At 49.5% G+C, this 19300-nt stretch overlaps 2 protein-coding genes across 11 annotated transcripts; both read right to left on the minus strand.

Annotated features, from left to right (window-relative positions):
• Positions 1 to 1380: 1380 nt before the first annotated feature.
• Positions 1381 to 2680, minus strand: FITM1 (fat storage inducing transmembrane protein 1). Its single transcript, XM_082449268.1, has 2 exons — positions 2400 to 2680; positions 1381 to 2018 (listed from the first exon to the last, which is right to left on the minus strand). The coding sequence occupies exons 1-2, from the start codon at positions 2663 to 2665 to the stop codon at positions 1406 to 1408; spliced, it is 879 nt and encodes a 292-aa protein (XP_082305394.1). The 5' UTR covers positions 2666 to 2680; the 3' UTR covers positions 1381 to 1405.
• Positions 2681 to 5445: 2765 nt separating this feature from the next.
• Positions 5446 to 13412, minus strand: DCAF11 (DDB1 and CUL4 associated factor 11). Of its 10 annotated transcripts, none has more exons than XM_082449263.1 (15): positions 13252 to 13412; positions 12443 to 12599; positions 11388 to 11515; positions 11028 to 11155; positions 10689 to 10753; positions 10276 to 10376; positions 9897 to 10043; positions 9630 to 9684; positions 9206 to 9274; positions 8789 to 8846; positions 8517 to 8702; positions 7906 to 8059; positions 7346 to 7498; positions 6389 to 6495; positions 5446 to 6291 (listed from the first exon to the last, which is right to left on the minus strand). In XM_082449263.1, exons 2-15 carry the CDS (start codon positions 12463 to 12465, stop codon positions 6157 to 6159), a joined length of 1509 nt encoding a protein of 502 aa, XP_082305389.1. In that variant the 5' UTR covers positions 12466 to 12599; positions 13252 to 13412; the 3' UTR covers positions 5446 to 6156. The 10 variants fall into 10 exon arrangements, with proteins under 10 accessions (XP_082305389.1, XP_082305387.1, XP_082305385.1 ...); XM_082449261.1 differs by having other exon boundaries at positions 12420 to 12599; positions 13252 to 13409; XM_082449259.1 differs by having other exon boundaries at positions 12420 to 12626; positions 13252 to 13409.
• Between the last annotated feature and the right edge of the window lie 5888 nt (positions 13413 to 19300).

Here is a 19300-nt window from a genome sequence, read left to right on the forward strand (position 1 = left end):
AACTTCACTCTCCACTGCTTTCTCCCTCTTTCATTTCCGTTATAAATACCTGGACTTTCCAGCTGTTTCTCGAACCTGTCTGCAATGTGTTCATTCCTGCCTCAGGGCCTTTGTCCTTGCTAATCCCTTTGCCTGACACACCCCTTCCCCTGCCTCAGGATGTCATTCCGTTCTCAGCTTAAATGTCACTTCTTCAGAGAGAACTCTATCTTCCTTATAAAGTAACTCCCTCCAAGTCTATTAGAAAGCAGCCTGTTTTAGTACCTTCATAGCACTATCTCTCTGATATTAGCCAGTTTATTTTGGGGGGATAGTGTGGTTTAGACCAGGGGCTGGCAAACCTTTTCCGTAAAAGGCCAGATAGTAAATATTTTAGACTTTGTAGTGCCAGTAGCAGCTACTCAACTCTGCCATTGTAGCAGGTAAACAGTTAAATGGATTAGCGTGGCTAGTTCCCATAAAACTTTATTTATGGACACTGGCATTTGAACTTCATGCAATGTTCACCTGTCATGAAATATTCTTCTTTGATTTTTTTTCAACCATTAAAAAATGTGAAACCATTTCTTAGCTCTCAGGCCATTCAAACACTGGCCACATGAGGGCTGTAGTTTGCTGATCCCTGACTTAGAACACAGACAACAGACCCATACTGCCTGGGTTAATAATTCTGGCTCCGATATTTACTAGTTGTGAAAAAGTTACGTAAACTCTGTGCCTCCATTTTCACAAGTGTACAATGGGAACGCTACCAGCCCTAGCACATAGTGTTGTTGTGGGGGCTAAATACGTGAATTTATAGACACTTAGAATGGTGCCTGACACAGAGTAAGCACAAGTGTTTGCTATTATTATTTGTGAGTTTATCATCAGGCAGTAACCCATGGGCCCCCAAACAGCAGAAACCTTGTCTTTCTTATTCACATGGCAAGGAACTATGCTTGGCTTAATGAACATCTTTTAAGTAAATGAGCACATATAGACCCCCTATGGGAAGACAGGGTAGGAAGGGTCCGTGAGTAGGGTGCCCAGATAGGCAGGCCCCTGAGGATGGCGGAGGGGGATTCAGGACTGGAGGCAGGGAAAACGAATCAACCAGGCTGGAGGTGGAGCATCTGCTCAGTGGGAATGCCGCCCATACCTAAGGGCACTGCTACCTGACCTGGCAGTGCCAGTCCTTGACATCAGAGCCCCAAAGAGCTTGATGTCTGCAGGGACTAGGAGACTGAAAGAACAGGAGGGATAGTGATCAAGCACAAGGACATTCAAGGTCACTGACAGCAAGGTCTGGCTGAGGAAACCTGGCGACCATCACACTCTCTTCTTACCCTTCCCGCCCTTTGCAGGTCCCACCAGCCCAATGATGAGCGGAGCCAGAGCCAGGCCTGAAGTGCCTTTATTTCTTTCAGTTATGCTTGTGGCTGGAGTTGGGGTGAGGGAAGAGCCCATGGCCCGGGATCCCTGGAGACCAGGGCTGATGATACCAGCTGCCGTAGGTGAGGTACCAGGCAAAGGTGCCCACCGCGGCGCCCACCACCTTGTGAGTATATTGGTGGAAATAGATGACGGTGCAGAGCAGCAAGAAGTTCCAGAGGCCCAGCAGCAGCACGTTGAGCAGGAAGACAAGGCGCAGGGGTGCGCCGGCGGGCAGCCCATGGGCCAGGTACTTGGCGAACACTGCTGCTTCCTCGGCCATGAGCAGGCAGCAGAAGGTGAGCAGGAAGGTGTGGGAGGAGACGGTGTAGCCCCGCCACTGGTGGCCGGCCGCCAGGCAGCTGCGGCGGTCCGGCAGCTCGCGGAGCAGCAGGCCCTGGGGCAGAGGCTCGAAGCAGGAGCCCGTCAGGTCCTCGATGAGCAGGAAGGCCCGGCCGGCACCCCGCCACACAGCTGCCCCAACCACCAAGCGGCTCAGGTGCCGGGCAGTCACTGCCACGCGCCGTGTAGCCAGGAACACCACCAGCAACACGAAGCCCCCCAGGAAGGTGCACGTCCAGCCCCACGCCGAATTCACAAACTTTCTGTGGCAGAGAAGAGGGAAGGCTGCTGAGACCCCTCAGCCCCATCTCCCCACCCTGCTCTACGTTCCCAATCACGGCTCTGCCTCCAGTCGCATCTGTCGTTCCCGGTTCTCTGTTTCCTGGGCCCTCTCCCCCCTCTCCCCCCATCCCCTTGAACTTGGCCATCTCCTTAGCGGCCCACTCAGCCTTCTAGGGCCCATGTTTCCTCTTCAGCGCTGCTCCTGTACCCCCATGACTCTTTTCCCCTCCCCCTCTGACCTTCTCCTCAACCTCCTAGCCTATTTTTAGTGTCCTGGACTGGCAGGAGCACAGAAAGCTGGAGGAGGGAGCTGGGATCCCAGAGCCCAGGCAGCCAGCGCCCACGGCCTCGAGTGGACTCACATGTTGAAGAAGTTGCCATGGCTGGCAAAGATGGTCCGAGGGTTGACATGGAACTGCAGAAGGGGCCCGAAGATGACCACTGCTGCCAACCAGGCATGGTAGAGGCGCCGTAAGCAGGGGCTGCCCAGGAGGCGGGCAGCCTGTTCGCTTCCAAAGTACAGCAAAGCAGAGGCCACCCAGAGCAGCACCCTGACCAAGCGGCCCAGCAGTGCCCAGATCTGGGCCCCGGCCCCCCGCCCTGCCCCCACCGCCGGCCCCCGCTCCATGTTCCCTCCCCTCCCCACTAACCGCTTGCTCTGCTGGGCAGCTGAGGAGGGGCTGATGGGGCTCCCCCTGGACAAGGACAGGCAGTGACAGGTGTGGCAGACACAGGGCAGAGCCCTGTTGGCAGCTGGCAGGCGGGGGAGAGGGGCGGGGGGCAGTAAGGGGCTGGGGCGGAGGGCTGCCACGTCAGCAGTGTTCTCGCCTTGGGTGTGTGTCCTGACAGCAGCCTGCGTCCTTCCCTGTTAGTCCTGTGCCTCCTTGACCCTCTTGGCTGGAACCATGTCCTAGTTCATGTTTCAGGGCCATGCCCAAAACATGGGATGTTTTTGGCCATGGCCTGTTTGGGTCTGCCTGTCTCTGTTTGGTCAGCCAAAGTCACCCCCACCCGGCCCAGGTTGGACTCTCAGAGCCCCGAAGATCAAGTTCACTCCCAGGTGATGGGTGGTGGAGACCCTAGAAGGAAGATCCCCAGCCTGGAGTCCATCAAATCCTTAGGTTGTGTCCCCCAACCAATTACCCTGGGACTTGGCCTCCCAGCCTGACCACTGAGGCTGGACCCATAGGGCGGTGAGCAACCTACCCAAGGGAAGTCCCTGATATTCAGTAACTGTTTTGAGATCCCTTTCTGTCTTCCTTCCTCATTCCTCAAAACTGGTGGTGGGATCTCAGAGCACAGTGGAGGCCCATGAAGTAGTGAAAGGAATGAGCAAGAAAGGGCACCTGGGTTCTGGCCCAACTCTGTGACTTTGAGAAAATCAACTAACCATCCTTGGTCCTCAGTGCCATCATCTGCAAACTGACCGAGATGGATTAACCAATCAGGATCCTTCCAGATCCTACAGCCCATACCTTGACATAGTCTGTGCTCAGGGATCCTATACCTGAAGACCTACAGAAGCACTCACACATTTTTAAGTTGACACAACATTTTTCATTGTAATTTTAAATAGTTGCAAAGGACATAATTTCCAGTGTATCGTATGTGTTGACATTTCAAAAGTAAAGCTATCTTTTTCACTCTTTTAAATATATCCAATGGAATCTAAACACTACAGTGATTATATACCTCACCGTTTTTCATTTAAAAACATGTGACAAGATCTTAAGAGTCAGAAATAACATTTCCATTCTTTCCCCACTGAAATTATCCTAATGTTTTTATGCCTGAAAGTCTTTGATTGATCACACTTCTCTGCCAAAAGGAGTAGATAATTTGAAACAATTTTTACACATTTCCTGTGATCACAAGGTTAAACTTTTTTTTCTGTACTGAATTTCCTATTTTTTACTAGTACAAATTTCAAAATTGTTAGTAGTACAAAATGTATTATTTGTACAACAAACATTTCACACAGTTTGATAATAATAAACTAAAATTGTATTGGAAATGCATTTATTTTCAAATGGAATTTATAAAGTTTTCTTTTTTAAAAAATTTATTTTATTTTTGGCTGCATTGGGTCTTCGTTGCTGCGCACGGGCTTTTCTCTAGTAGTGGTGAGCGGGGGCTACTCTTCGTTGCGGTGCGCGGGCTTCTCAATGCGGTGGCTTCTCTTGTTGCGGAGCATGGGCTCTAGGTGCACGGGCTTCAGTAGTTGTGGCATGCAGGCTCAGCAGTTGTGGCTTGCGGGCTCTAGAGCACAGGCTCAGTAGTTGCGGTGCACGGGCTTAGTTGCTCCATGGCATGTGGGATCCTCCTGGACCAGGGCTCGAAGCCGTGTCCCCTGCATTGGCAGGCGGATTCTTAACCACTGTGCCACCAGGGAAGCCCGGAAGTGCATTTCTTAATGAGAAGAATAGACAGCCCTTGGGGCCTTGACTAAATGAGGCTTTGAGGACACTAATCATTTTAATTGGCCTCTACCTTTGGCATGCTGGAGGTAAAACAGTTCTGGGTGAGACGGGTTGGCATCTCTGGGTGAAGAGGCAGAGGGGGAACGAAAAGGACAGTTTCATGGAAGCGGATCAACTGGAGGAAAGAGCATATGGAGGCCAAGCATCTGGACAATTTATTCTTTTATTTAAAAATTTTTAAAATTTATTTATGTATTTATTTAGGCCGCACTGCGAGGCATGTGGGATCTTAGTTCCCCTACAAGGGATCGAACCCATGCCCCCTGCAGTGGAAGCTCAGAGTCCTAACCACTGGACCGCCAGGGAAGTCCCTTTATTCTTTTAAAACTACCTGCTTTGCTGCTGAATAGGTACATCTTTTAACCCCTTGCTGTGTCTTTAAGACCCCCTGGAGGTGTGCATCCAGGTTCCTTAGAGATAATGGGGAAGATCAATCCGAGCTGCTCCCCTACTGACCATACCATGGGTCTGCCCTGGGCCATGGTGCTTGACCTCTGCACACCTCCATTTCCTCACCTGTAAAAAAGGGTGGCTGTGAGGTGGATAAGGTTCTAAGTGTGAAGTGCCAAGATGGGATCTGGCATCACTGCCCACCACGTGCTCTCTGGCTCTGGGCTACTTCCTTCCATAGACTGGACCAGTTCCAGGGCAGAGCTGATGTGGGTGTTACAGGTTCTCATCTAAAACGTGTTTATTTCCTGTTATCTCGATTTCTACTTGCTGGGAAGTCTCTGAGGTTGGTGAGGGACTCCCTGTTGCAAAGCTCAGTTAACTAATGATTTTGGTATTTCCGTTCATCTTGGGGCATCAAAGCAGTGTTTTCTCCCACAGATGAGCATATCTGAAGGCTCTGTTGAAACTGTTTTCTTGAAGTGAGAGGATAGAAGATCTCAGACAGGAAAAAGAGAGAGACAGACGGACACTGAGCTAGGTTCCCACAGAGAGTTTATTGAGGGAGCCAAAGCCAGTGAGAGGACGGAGTCCTACTTCAACATCCCTCCTCGAAGCTGCTGGCCTCCTGCACGAGGGAACACTCGGGGAAGGGAGGGCCCGCCCTGTGTGGGGTCACACGGAGCCTCTCACACCACAGCCTGCCTACCCCAAAGACCCAGACACGTGAGAGAGAAGCCGTAATTCCCAGCCAGGGAGGGTGCTGAGGACACACCTTACCCATCCCCCCCTCCCCTGAGGGGCTAGAGCTCTAGCCATTAGGACTTCTGGAAGAAAGGCCAGGACACCTGGCCCTGATTGACCAGTTTAGTCCTCAACGTGAAGGCCTGGGCAATGGGCCTGGTTCAGTTCAGGCCTGGCCCCAGGCATCTACTCTAGGAGCTAAGACTTAACATCCAAACATGATTAAAAACACTCAGGACGTTACTCCTGCTGACCAGATAATGGCAGTCCTGCCAGACCCTGACCAGAGACAGAGACCCAAGCTGATGGGTGTGAGCATGTGAGAAGACCACTCTGCCCCAAGGGGAGGATCTCCCTCCCGGGGCTTAGCTAGGGGGCCGAAGCCTGGGCTTCTGTTTCTCCCCACCCAATGCCAGTGATTCCCCAAAGATCCCCCAGAAGGGAGAGAGGGAGGAGGCGGAGAGCTGTCAAGAGGCTCACCCATGAATGGGGCTGGAAGTCAGATCTACTGGGGCGAGGAAGAGGCTGTAGAGGGGTGGGACACTGGGGCAGGGGTGCTCAGGCGTTCCTCAGACTCTGGCATGTCATCCTGGAAGTACTCAGCCTGGCGGTACTGCCACAGACGCAGGTTCCCGTCCCACTGCGGGGCAGAAGGTGGCAAGTAGTCAGGGGGCACTGCCCCCTCCTGGGTCCGAGTCCCAGACACACACTGGCCCCCCTAACCCCAGCATCCTCACCGAACTGCTGACAATCTTCTCCTCGTAGGGGTGCCAGCTGACGTCACGCACACAGGCCTTGTGGTTGGTCAGCTTCTTCACGATGTGGCCGCTGAGGAGGTCGTACACTGTGCAGGAAAGGCCAGAGTGGAGAGGGGCTGCCAGAAGACCTTCGAGCCACCCCTCATCTCTCTCTGAGCAGCACCACTTACCTGCCTCTCAGGCAACTTCCCATTTTCCCAGGGGAGCAAAGCCCACACCCGAGGATGGTGTTAGTTTCTTTTCCCTACCTCAGGTTGAGGGTATGGTCTAGCAGAGCTTGGGCATCTCTGGCCCTTAGCTAAATGTCACAGGTTCTACAGTTAAGAAAATGAAATGTGGCTTTAAAGTAGCCATTTTCTTAAAAGCCCACAAGATGTGGAAGACACCACAAAAGTGAACAATGGGCTGTCTCCACAGACATGTGAACGTGCTGTTCCTTTTCTGGACGTGGGTGCACCTTTCTCTCTCCCTGGATAGGCCTCCATCTCAGGGCCTCCCTAGGTTTGGCACTGTCTTAGGCTCCTGTGACTGTGTGTTTGTGACTGTGTGTTTCTTTTTGTGCATTCCTCCTACTTCAGTGGCTGTACATCTTTTACTACTTGCTGCTGTCTTTTTGTGTCATTCTTTTTGTCTCTGTTCCCTCCTACCTTTCATCTGCAATCTCTTCCCTTGACTGGCTGAAAAACAGAACTGAGTATATTTTTGGTAATCTAGTATATTTACTGACTAGAATTCTGTGTTCCTTTTCTTAATTTAAAATGCTGATGAATAGAATGTTTTCTCTTTCTCCGTTTAAGCCTCCCCGCTCCAGGCTAAATGAAATTTCACTTGTAATTGTCACTGGGTTTCTTAAGGTGGTCACTGGTGGTTACAGGTAGAATGCCAGGGGAATACTGCTGCCCTTCCCGAGGCCCCCTGTTCGGACACAGTCCTTACCGACCACTTTGCCAGTGGAGCAGCCACTGTAGATGAATTGCTGGCCGGTGCTATGGGTGGGGGAGAATCGGCAGCGGATGAGGGTATGCAGCACCCCATGGCCCCGGTAGGTCATCAAGGAGCTGTCCCCTGGGAGCTTCAGCTTCCGCCAGGCTGGGGAGGGATGCAGGGTGAGCCCTGGGTTAGGGAGTCTGGATTCCCCTGTATCACTGGTCCTCAGCAAAGACTGATGCTCAAAGACAATCGCCTTTCCGATTCCCAACTGGTGGCTCTTTCCCCATCTAACGGTCAGCTGATACACACCAATATGGCTCTGCTGATGGTTAAGACGCTGAAATACTTTTGCATTCGTAGGTTTGGAGGGATCCCCAGCCCCTACACTGGGAACCCCTGGCTCTCCCATGGTTCAGCAAACAAAGAGTTAATGCCTGGCAAGGGGGAGGGCTCCAGGCTTTGGCCCATCCACGGTGCCCATGCCAGGCCTTGCCAGGGGTTAAATGTTTTAACTATCACCCCCGACCCTTCACTCTCCAGATCTCGGGTTCTACTTCCGCTCTCACCTTTTTTGGGCACCTGCTGCCAGCGGTAGTCCCAGTTTTGCTGTGTGGCAGCCTGGCGAGAGGCTTCCATGCCTTCCCGGCTGGAAAAGCGTCGGATATCCCAGAGCTTGATGGTCTGGTCTTTGGAGTTGGAGATGAGATACCGGGCATCTCCCTGTGAATCCCAAGACGGATAACGAAGCATCAGAGCTTGCAGATGTCAAGGTCTGTCAGTCCAACTCCCCCTCCCCAGTTGAGGAGTATGAACCCTGGTCCTTTGACTTTGGTTGCCTCTTTCTTCATCCAGGTGGGCCTTACCATTGGTTTCCTACCACAGATCCCACACCCTGGCTAGGTTTCCCCTTCTTTGCCTAGGGCGCTGGCTGGGCTCCTGTTCTATACGGGGTCAGATCGTCTTCTGCTTTTCTTGTACAGAAAGCCCTGCTCCTTGAGGAATGGTGGGTACCGATGGACCTCACGTCTTGTGGCTTAAGCCTCTTCCCTAAACTCCAGCTCTTGCAAACCTTGGCTAATGAGGAGCTTGGCGAGTTCCCACACCCGTCCACTCTGACGCCCTCCTGGACAACCACAACCTCAGTCGCCTGGCTGTGCGGTCCTGACTCCACGCCCACCTTGCTGTCAATGAAGGTGATGCCGTCTTGATGTCCAGCCAGCGCACCCACGGGCTTGGGGTCATCCTCCCGCATGGTGCGTCGATCCCACACTTTGCAGATGGCATCGTCCCCCCCGGAGAACAGGATTTGGGAGCTGATGTCAGCAAAGGCCACCGCATTCACATCATCCTCATGGGACTCAATCTAGGGGAGAAGGGGGCCAGGTCTTTCTAGGTCTTCCAATAGGCCAAGGACCAGGAGGCAGAGGCTTGAAGTCTCGGGAGCCATACCTGAAGGGTACGTCGGTTCTGTTCTCGATCAAAGACGTACAGGCAGCCATCATTGGCCCTGAAAGGGAAGGGAAAAAGAGGGTTCTGGAGCCAGGACCGAGAGGACCCATGCTACGTGTGCTCTGCTCGACTGTTGTCTCGAAGTCCTGCTGAGGGGAGAGCCCTTCTCTCTTCTTATACGGGAGGTGGGAGAAGAGTTAGCTGTGTTTGCAAGGAGGTTTGAGACCTCCCATCTCATGCTGCAGAAATGGTGAGTGAGAAGGGAAGCAACTCATAAACCTTGGCCCCGGAGAAGGCCTGGCTGCTCTCCACAGCTGCCTGGGTACGGTGGCCAGTGCAGTCTCTGTAATGGCAGAGCTGGTCTCTGGGAGAACTCCTATCTCATCAAGTGACAGAGGCATCCCCACAAACACTCACCCTCCTAGCACTTCTCGCCCATCTGAGGAGACAGCGATGGAGAAGACAGCAAAGCGACGCTCATCTGGCCTGAAAAGAGCAAAGGAGGAGCTGTGTTAAGTGGACTTCCCTTTAGCCCTGGTTAATCTCTACAGAATCTGATGAGGGCCGTGGGGCACACTGCTGAGAGAAAAAGAAGTCGTGCCAGCACGTGCCAGAACGTGGAGCACCTCAGTGAGAAGCCGGGAAGAATCCTGCAGCCATCTATTTTACTCTGGTCCTCTGGCTGACAGGCTGGGTGGTCCCCTCCCAGGAATCCACAAAGAGAAACTTGCAACCAGTGTACTTTTCCCTCTAAGCAGGAGTTCCAGTTCAAGAGGTTTGCTCCTGGAGAGCCTTCCTTGAGAAGTTTCTGATGTGTCTAACCAGGAAAGGAAGCCAGTACCTTAGATCCAGGGCAGTATGTGTGTCTCCCTCCCCGTAGATGTTGCAGATATGAACTAAGAGAAGCAAGAGAAACAAGAATCTTTCAGGGCTGAGGTTAGGAGGGTGAAAGTGAAGCTAGGGAGGAGACGGAACAAAGGGGAAGGATGTTGGACCCTGGGAGTGATCTGCCCAGGAGAAGGCGTGGAGTCATGGCATGGAGGAGATGGGCATTTGGAGACCTCAGGTCCCAGGCTGAAGAGATGATGGTGGTCTGGGGCACACTCACTGTAATCAGACCAGCTGGAGTAAAGGAAATGGTTCCCATCAGGGGTGAAGGCCACATCCAGGACGCTCCAGCCTACATCCCGGGCCTTGATGCTCTTGAATTTATGAAAGCGGCCATACCGGCAGTCATACAGTCGGATTGTCTGGTCTGTGTGAGTGGGGATCAGGCAGAATTAGGGAACACCCTCCTGGAATCCTCCCTAGATCAGACCTCCCTCACTCATCACTGATCTGTGGAATCTTCCCTTGATCATGGGACATGTGTTCTAGCTAAGCATCCCTAAGCCAGGGTCTGAGCTCCCTGGGTCTGGGGCTTTCTAGCCTCAGTCAGGGAGAATGTCTGTTGTTCTAGGGCAGTTGGTAGGACTAGGGTCTGGTACCTTGGCAAGCAGACATGAAGATTTGACCATCTTTGCTGTAGATGCCACAGAAAGCCTTCTGAGAGTAGGTATCAGTAAAGCCCAGATCATTGGGCAAGAAGCTGGGAAGCAGAGGAAAAGTGAGGGTAAGGGGAGCTCAGGATGGGGAATGTCCCAGTTTGCAGAATCCTAACAGAGCTGGATGTGAGTACAAGGGCATTCTTCCCTTTGGCTTTGGGTATAAACCCCTTTCTTTGAATCATTCTATCATCCTCTCAATTGCTATACTTTTCCACTTTCTTCACTCTCAAAGCCTCAACCCCACATAACCTAAAATTAATATCCCTGAGGATCCTTTAACACCGATCCCTTCACAGTTTAGGAAATAAGACCTATCTGGCCCTTGGAACCTCTCCACCAAGCCCCATACTCACTGAGACATCATTCGAGACCGTTCTCCAAGGGAGAAGCTTCCCTGGTGGCAGAGGCCCCGTTCTCTCTAAAGGAAGGGATTGGGGAATATTGCTAGCAGAAACAGAGGGCCACTTCAGCCACACCAACCCCCGTCCTCCAAAAATATTGCTCTTGCTACAGAAACGAACCCCACACACGGTAGTATGTCCCACCAAACTCCAGCTCAGGCTGGCTAAGAGCTCTCCAGCTCCAGCATTTGAGGCGTCCTTGGGAAGTTTACTTCCCTCTTCTCTGGGATTGTAGCTTCTGGCTGCACTGATAGGCCTGCTGCCAGGCTGGCTGGAAGTAGAGAGGCCTACCTGGTGCAGCATTTGAGGAAAGCTGTGCTCCCGGGCTGCCCGCCTAAGCCCCAGCCGCCCTGTGGCCAATTCCACTTGTGTCTTGATCTCATTGCATTCCAGCTCCCGGGTGTCAGGGGTTGCATCCACTGTGAGTACCAAACAGAAGTTTCATCCTAGGTCTTTTCCAGCCTCAGAGGACAGTTAGCAGAGCTGTGCTCAGTCTACTCAATGTGGCTGAATATACTGGGGCTGCAAAGACTCCCTCGTTCCCTGAATTATCTCATCTTTTTCTTTCAATTTTTGCCGAAGTTAGTTTCAAAAAAAGGCTTTCTAATGGAAGTCCTCTGATATTAGGTCTCAGTCTGCCTTTCCTCTTACCGGGTGGGTTGTATCGGTCTCCAAGACGACCATCCCAGGCACTGTCATGCTCTTCCTCCGAGTCCGAGAGGGCCTGGATGAGCTGTAAATTTGCTGCACCTCCTCCCTGCACCAACCTCACTTGGCCTCTGTGGAGAGACCCCCCATGATAAAGGGGAGGATCCCTTCCCCAAATCAACCAAATTCAGAGTCAATAGCTATGTAGTTCTTAGACCACCTTGTCCTCAAACCCTCATACTGTCCCCATTTTGAGGTTTGAGGCTGACTAGACCTTGGCTGTTATTTTGTCTCCTATAAGACACACTGGGAAACTAATTCTCACTCTTACAGCAGGAGTAGAAAACCCCAACATTGCATGGATGTTGACAGATCTACTAAATTGACTTCCCAGCAAGCTAAAAATTCTGAGAGCATTTCCTTCTGAGCCTCTGCCCAAGGAGTCCAGCATAGAACGTGGTTTTCTGAAGGGATTCCCAAGCTCGTCTTCTCCCCAGGGAGCCATAGCTAAGAACCAAAGCCAACTGCACCCCTTTCCAGTCAATTCCTGGTGGTCACTTCCCTCAAAAACAGGATTAGAGTTAGGTTAATTTAAACTTGTTTTTCAAGTAAATCCACGTGGCTTCATATCATGTGTCAATAACTTCTCTTAAGTTCAACACCCACTTCCCTAACTCTTTTCTTCACCCTTCACGTCACTCCCTTCCCACCAGGAAACCCCCCCACCCACCCCCTTTTTTTTTTACTTACTTGGAAAATAGGTTACATTTGTGTAGTCATAGGTAGAGAGACTCCCCTGAAAAGTCCCCTCAAACACAAGAGCCAGTCATCCTGTTGACCCTCCCTAGGCAAGAACCACTCTTACTGGGTATGAAGCTGAGTGCGGTGAGTGTCCACCAGGGAAAGCGGTTCTGCTCAAACAGAACAGCTGTCCTGGGCTAATCTCATTCCCTATTCTCTGTAACTTCCCTGACTGGAGCTGGGATCAAGGGGCTGTGGTGGCACCTGGTGGGGACACACCAGGGGGTAAGTTACCTGCGTAGGAGATAGGCCAGTACCTGGGCCAGATCCACATCTTCATCCTCCTCTTCCTCTTCCTCACTCCTACGCAGGCCAGTCCCTCTTCGGGGCAAGCCCTCGGAGGGGTCTCCGGACCCAGTTCCTGCGCTGCTGCTGTTCCGTGATCCCATCTTCTGGTCACAGCATCCTTAAGTCCTGTGCAGGGACTCCTCCTGTCACCTCCTTGGATTTGGTGAAAGCAAAGCCTGCTCTAGAAACACCAGAGTCTCCTGAGATACGATAGTAGCTGTCTCTAGGAGAGCGACCCTTCCTAGAGACTGAGATCCCTTCTCCTTAGCCTGTAACAACTCCTAAGGCTTCGGGAACACAAACCTTTCCCGATCCTGTGAAGCAAAAAAAGCAGAGTGAAGCCTAGGGCACGACCCTAGCTCACCAGTGAGAATCCTTTGAAGAGGAATTTCTCAGTTTTCTACCTCAAACTCACCTATCAAAGTCCCTGGGGTGGGGGTGGATTCCCAGGTAACCTCTCTGGCCGGCCAATCAAAACTCCTCGCGGAAGAAAGCTTCTCATTAGCTTACCCCACCTAACCAATCAGAAGCCTTAGGAGTCAGAGACCCCCTCCCCGAAGCCCCCCCTCCCTTACCGGCCAATCAGAGCACTCCCTTGCGAAAGCCGGCGGCAGCAACAACCAATGAGGTTAAAATTCGGCCTACACCCCCCTCCTTCCTTGCCTCACGCCCACGTGGTGTACCGGGGGTGTGTACACTAAGCGGGGGTAGGCAGGGAGGAAGCCGAGAAGCACCTCCCACAAAGCCGGCGGTTACCGCCCCGCGCGAGACCACCCACCAGCCAGGAGCGGTCGCAGGGCCCCGAGCGGCGCGAGGCCTTGTTTACAACGACTGCCGCCGCGGCGTCGGCCAACCGCTTCTCCGTCACGCGCCTCCTTCGACACTCATCTCCTGGCTCCGCGGCTGGCGGACTGCAGACGTCACGCGACGCCCCTGATGGCCCCGCCCTCTTGGCCCGCTCACTGGACAGCTGAGCGCGGTGATTGACAGATGGGCGGGAGAAAGTGCGCAAGGGGTTTGAGGGGAGGAGAAAGCGCGAGACCCAGTAGGGGCAGTAGCTCCTTGTTGTGGGAGGAGTAAGTAGGGAACCGGCTGCTTCCTGAATCAGAGACAACGGAACTAGACTTAATGGACGAGGGGCGGGGCTTACAAAAGAAGTTGGTTTGCTTCCGAGAGGTGTCTTAGCAAGGGGTACAATTTGCTGTCGGTCCCTTAGGTTAATTGGGCTTCGCACTTTTCAGACGATCTCTAAGGGCGTACTCTTTCCTCCCCTGGTCCCGGTCCGGCTTTAGCTTTTCTCTTTTCGCGGGCTGCAGCTACAACCGTCCTTGCCCTAAGGGGTGCCCGGCGCTTTTGGAATGTGCTCAAGTCACAGGCCTTCGCACCCGCCCTTCCGGGCTTAGCTTCCGGAAGCCTTGTTCTTGTGGGGACCGCCCATTAGCCGCTTTGGCAGCTTTTTAGATGACCCCTGGCGTCCCTCGGCGTTCTTTGCAGACGCTCCCTAGCACCCCCACGGGTCTCCGCCCGTCTTTCGTCTGTTCCACTCAGACGCCTCCTGGGCCTTCAGGGATTTGCGGACTTTTCTTAGACCATCTGTGCTTGGGGTGCTTCTCCGCTCCGGGCCGCTGGTCCAGGGTGTGCACGCGCGGCGCCTCCTACCCCCTCCTCCGGGTTTATGAGTAACCCGTCTGAGTCCAAGGCCAGGACTTGTGTACCTCGGGATCCTCGCCCGTGCTGGGTGGGGTGGCGGGGGTGGGTCGAGCGACCGTGCCGGGAGCATAGGCCCAGGGTCCAAGCTTCACCTCAGCGCCCCCAGCCCGCACTCTCCTAGAAGTGCTGCGCAGGGGAGCGGGGGCCCTTGGATTCCCTGGCATATCCTTCTGGGGCTCGCTCTCCCTCGGAGGGTGAGGGTGTGGTTAGTCCTTCGGGTGATGCCTCCTGGTTTCTCGATCGCTAGATCGGACCTTAGTATCTGTGGTCACCAGGGCGGCTTCAGGGGCCCACACTTGCCTTAATATTCTGCTGTCACCCTTTGAAATTCTTAAAAGTCTTTGAGCAAGCGCCCCACATTTTCCTCTTGCTCTGGGCTCTACTGATTATGTAGCCGGCTCTGCCAGTCAGCCATCTCCTATTGCCAGGTTACTTAGTTTCTGCCCTATAGTATTGTCTCAATAAATCTTAGCTTTATTTAGAAATAAATAAATTCTAAATTTATAAATTATAAAATAATTGTAAATTATAAACCACAGAATCTTAGGACTCTGGTTTCTGGGTTGTCCAGCCTGGAAAATCTGGAATCATTTTCCAAAATGATCTTTCCCTCCTCTTTGCCCTTTTAATTCAGTTCTTCAAGTCCTATGGATTCTTAGCTGATTTGTTGAGGTGGTTTTTCAGGGTCATCACCCAACATCAAATTTTCATTATTTCACGCCTCTCCTAGTTAGTTGATCTGCTAGAAGCATTCTTCTCTAATAGCATTTAGTACTTAAGAACCTACAAATGGTTCACTATTGTTTATTGTTTCAAATACAAACTTCCAAACCTGGTTGTCTTTTTTGCTAGCCTCATTTTTTTGTTACTTCTGCCAAGCAAATATGGCCATAAATTCCTTGCTTGTTTCCCCCTCTGCACCTTCGCAGGAGAATTTCTTATCTGGGGGAAGCTTTATCTCTACCAGTCAGACTCCCTTCCTTATGACCCAGTGGTGTCACTTCTAAGAAATCTAGCCCTGACCTCTATGCTAAGTCTAGCATAAATGTTTATGTTCAGCAGAGCAATTATTGATAGTAGTAAAACACTGGAAACAAAATAGATCCAAACACACTGCTACGGGATGGGATTGGTTAAATAAATGATGGTCCATATGGTAGACAAAAATGCCAGGTAGCCATTAAAATGATGTAGTCTTCTATTTTTACACTGTGGAAATTGTGCAAGTTACATTTTTAGGTTTAAAAAAGGTGGTAGTTCTTCTGGTGACATGTGGTGGATGCAAAAACAATATGGTTTAAATTTGCATTTAAAAAGTATAAAAATACCTGGGCTCATTACATCATTAAACAAATAATAAAATGGAGAAGGCCTTGCATGAACTAATGACAAAGATACAGTATGAACAAAGCATCATGGTTAACACAATTCGACCACCTGAAGTCCACAGAAAACAAAAACTTATGTTAAACTCATCTTAACTCATTTTTATTATTTATTTAAAAAATTTTAAAATAAATTATTTATTTTTGGCTGCGTTGGGTCTTCATTGCTGCACGCGGGTTTTCGCTAGTTACGGCTAGCGGGGTCTACTCTTCGTTGCAGTGCGCGGGCTTCTGATTGTCGTGGCTTCTCTTGTTGCAGAGCACGGGCTCTAGGCACGTGGGCTTCAGTAGTTGTGGCACGTGGGCTCAGTAGTTGTGGCTTGCAGGCTCTAGAGCTCAGGCTCAGTAGTTGTGGCACACGGGCTTAGTTACTCTGCAGCATGTGGGATCTTCCCAGGCCAAGGCTCGAACCCGTGTCCCTTGCATTGGCAGGCGGATTCTTAACCACTGCGCCACCATGGAAGCCCTTAACTCATTTTTAAATTAACCTCTTTCCTCTTCTCCTCCTTAGCTTACAAATCCTTTTACTTTACAAATGCAGTTTAAAACTGAATAAAATCTAAATTCAAGCCTTTGAAACATGGAATTTGTATACTATTGAATAAGACATTTAAAAGTCATGGTAAGTGTTAAAAAGAAAAATCTAAGGTTTTATGGCCAAAGCGAGTCTTTAACATCAAATGCTAAAGAATATAGGATTTCATCTCTGGACCCACTGGTTGATTTTTGAATGTAAAAAAGATTTTTAAGCCTATGAAGTTGATATATCACTTGTGACTTACATTATTTAAAAAATGTATATGAGCTTTTATATGTTAGGCTATACTATGTGTTTCATTGAAATACAATGGCGTTTCTTTAAAAATAATGAAGTCATTTTGATAAACTTTATTGGCCTTCCCTCTCATGATTTTGAAATTTGGCATGTTGCTTGGTGACAATTTGTAAGTGCTTTTCATTTGGGCAGCCTCCACTCTCCCCAGCTACACTTAAAGCCACTTGAAGCCACAGAGAGGTTTTCTACCTTTAGCACCCATTTTAGGACTGGTTCTAGTAACTGCTCTGTACATGTCAGCTAGTTGACTTCCCATCTGACCTGCCTTGGGCTGTTCCCAGCTCATTAGCATCTCCACCAGGGGGCGGGCTGAGCTTGAGAGGAGAGAAGGAAAGCAAATATTTCTTTCTCTGTCTACCCCTGTGCTCTCTCCCCCCAGTCCCAGCTCCCAGCCTGGTGACTGCACAGAGCTCCTGGGACACGTGTACAGCTTCAGGCAACACAAGGGATAGTTCTGTCTTCCGAAGTGACGGATGACGTGTGTTTATAACTTATCTTCTTGCAGCATGTTCGATGTAGAAGGAACGGGGGAAGTATGCTAATTTGCCCAGGACTTAAAATGTGTTGACTATAAAGAAATTGAGTGATTATGGGATTTCTAATACTCTTGTCTCCTATGTCCTTGGGAACCAGATTTTTTTGTGTGGTGATAGGAGTTACAGATGTGATATAGAATTTAAAAACCCTTTAGCCCTGAGTTTGAATAGGAACTATCAGTATGAACTCATGAGGTGTTTTATCTTCCTACCCCTATTCACTGAAAAGATCTAGAAACAATCTAGTAGCAATAAACACTCCTACCACCTAAATCTTAAAATACCATTTCCCATGGAAAGAAACCAGAGCTTGGGGTAATGGTTGATTCCAGGTCTGGGGTAGGAAATGTACAAGATGAGCATGGAACAACTTACCATTCCAGGTCGCAAAGAAGCCAGTAAACATTATCAGGGTAATGTCAAAAGGACTCAGGAGCCAAGCTTATGGCCAAAGATGGGATAATTTGAGCATTATAAGGATAATTTAATAAACATTAGGTATGTTTAAAGCCATGAATTCATAATGGGTGTGTGTGTGTGTTACTAATTGGTCATCTTTTTGAAGAATGATATGAAGCCAAATCATTATTTTGAAGATGGTAAATAAAGGAAAAGAATCAAGCAGTTACTTGCTGTTCTTATATAAACCTTTGAGTAATGAAATAGAAGATAAAAGGAGTGTCCCTTTGTAAAATTATTCCAACTATTATGACAGAGTTTGAGTAGAGCTGTTTTGAAATCCCTAATAAATGAATGAATCTAGGCATTGAGCATCTAGGCTTGGATTCTTCAATGGTTAAACTGAAGGAAAATTAAAGAGTGGAGGGGGAACCTGTAGATTGAAAGTGACTTAAAGGGCATATAAATTTTTCTTAAATGTGCAAGAATAAACTATAATGTCTAGGGATCTGGATTTGGGTAATACAACTCCAGGGGAAAAGAAAAAAGAAAACACGGATGTGACTATCATGAACCATGGTGTCCATTTCCACCAGGAAGGAGGGGCTGTGATGAAGATGAGGAGCATGGCAAGGGGGCGGGGGGGCTTTTAGTGTTTGTTTGGCAAAGTTGTTTCTTTTTCTGGGTAATGGTTTCAAGGTTGTTCCATTTATATTAGCTTATTAAGCTATACTTTTGTTTTGTATGGTCTTCTTTATCTGTGTTTTATTTTGAAATAAAAAAGTTAACTAAAATGTGTTAACTATGTTTTATCATTTATCTGGAGCTGCAGGGCATGGAGCCCAATTTTATTCTAATTGACAGAATCATTTTTACTGGGGTTTTTCCAGACTTTTTTTTTTTTTTAATTTTTAAATTGAGGTGTAGTTGATTTACAATGTTGTGTTAGTTTCAGGTGTACAGCACAGCGATTCAGATACGTGTGTGTGTATTCTTTTTCAGACTCTTTTCTTTTATAGGTTATTACAAAATATTGAGTATAGTTCCCTGTGCTATACAGTAGGTCCTTGTTGGTTATGTATTTTGTATATAGTAGTGTGTATATGTTAATCCCATCCTCCTTATTTATCCCTTCCCCCCTACTCCCCAACCTTACCCTTTGGTAACCATAAGTTTTCTGTGTGTGGGTCTATTTTTGTTTTGTAAATAAGTTCATTTGTATCTTTTTTTTTTTTTTTTCAGATTCCACATATAAGCGGTATTATACGATGTTTGTGTTTCTCTGTCTGACTTACTTCACTTAGTATGATAATCTCTAGGTCCATCCATGTTGCTGCAAATGGCATTATTTCATTCTTTTTTATGGCTAATATTCCATTGTATATATGTGCCACATCTTTTCTCCATTCATCTGTCGATGGACATTTAGGTTGCTTCCATGTTTTTGTTTTTTTTAAATTTTTTATTTATTTGTTTATTTATTTTTGGCTGTGTTGGGTCTTCGTTTCTGTGCGAGGGCTTTCTCTAATTGCGGCAAGTGGGGCCACTCTTCATCGCGGTGCGCGGGCCTCTCACTACCGCGGCCTCTCGTTGCGGAGCACAGGCTCCAGATGCACAGGCTCAGTAGTTGTGTCTCACGGGCCTAGTTGCTCCGCGGCATGTGGGAATCTTCCCAGACCAGGGCTCGAACCCGTGTCCCCTGCATTGGCAGGCGGACTCTCAACCACTGCACCACCAGGGAAGCCCCTGCTTCCATGTCTTGGCTATTGTAAATAGTGCTGCAATGAACATTGGGGTGCCTGTATCTTTTTGAATTCTAGTTTTCTCTGGATATATGCCCAGGAGTGGGATTGCTGGATCATATGGTAACTCTATTTTTAGTTTCTTAAGGAGCTTCCATACTGTTCTCCATAGTGGCTGCACCAATTTATATTCCTACCAATAGTGTAGGAGGGTTCTTTT

This window comes from Balaenoptera physalus, assembly GCF_965194825.1.
Source record: "Balaenoptera physalus genome assembly, chromosome: 2".
Taxonomy (NCBI): domain Eukaryota; kingdom Metazoa; phylum Chordata; class Mammalia; order Artiodactyla; family Balaenopteridae; genus Balaenoptera; species Balaenoptera physalus.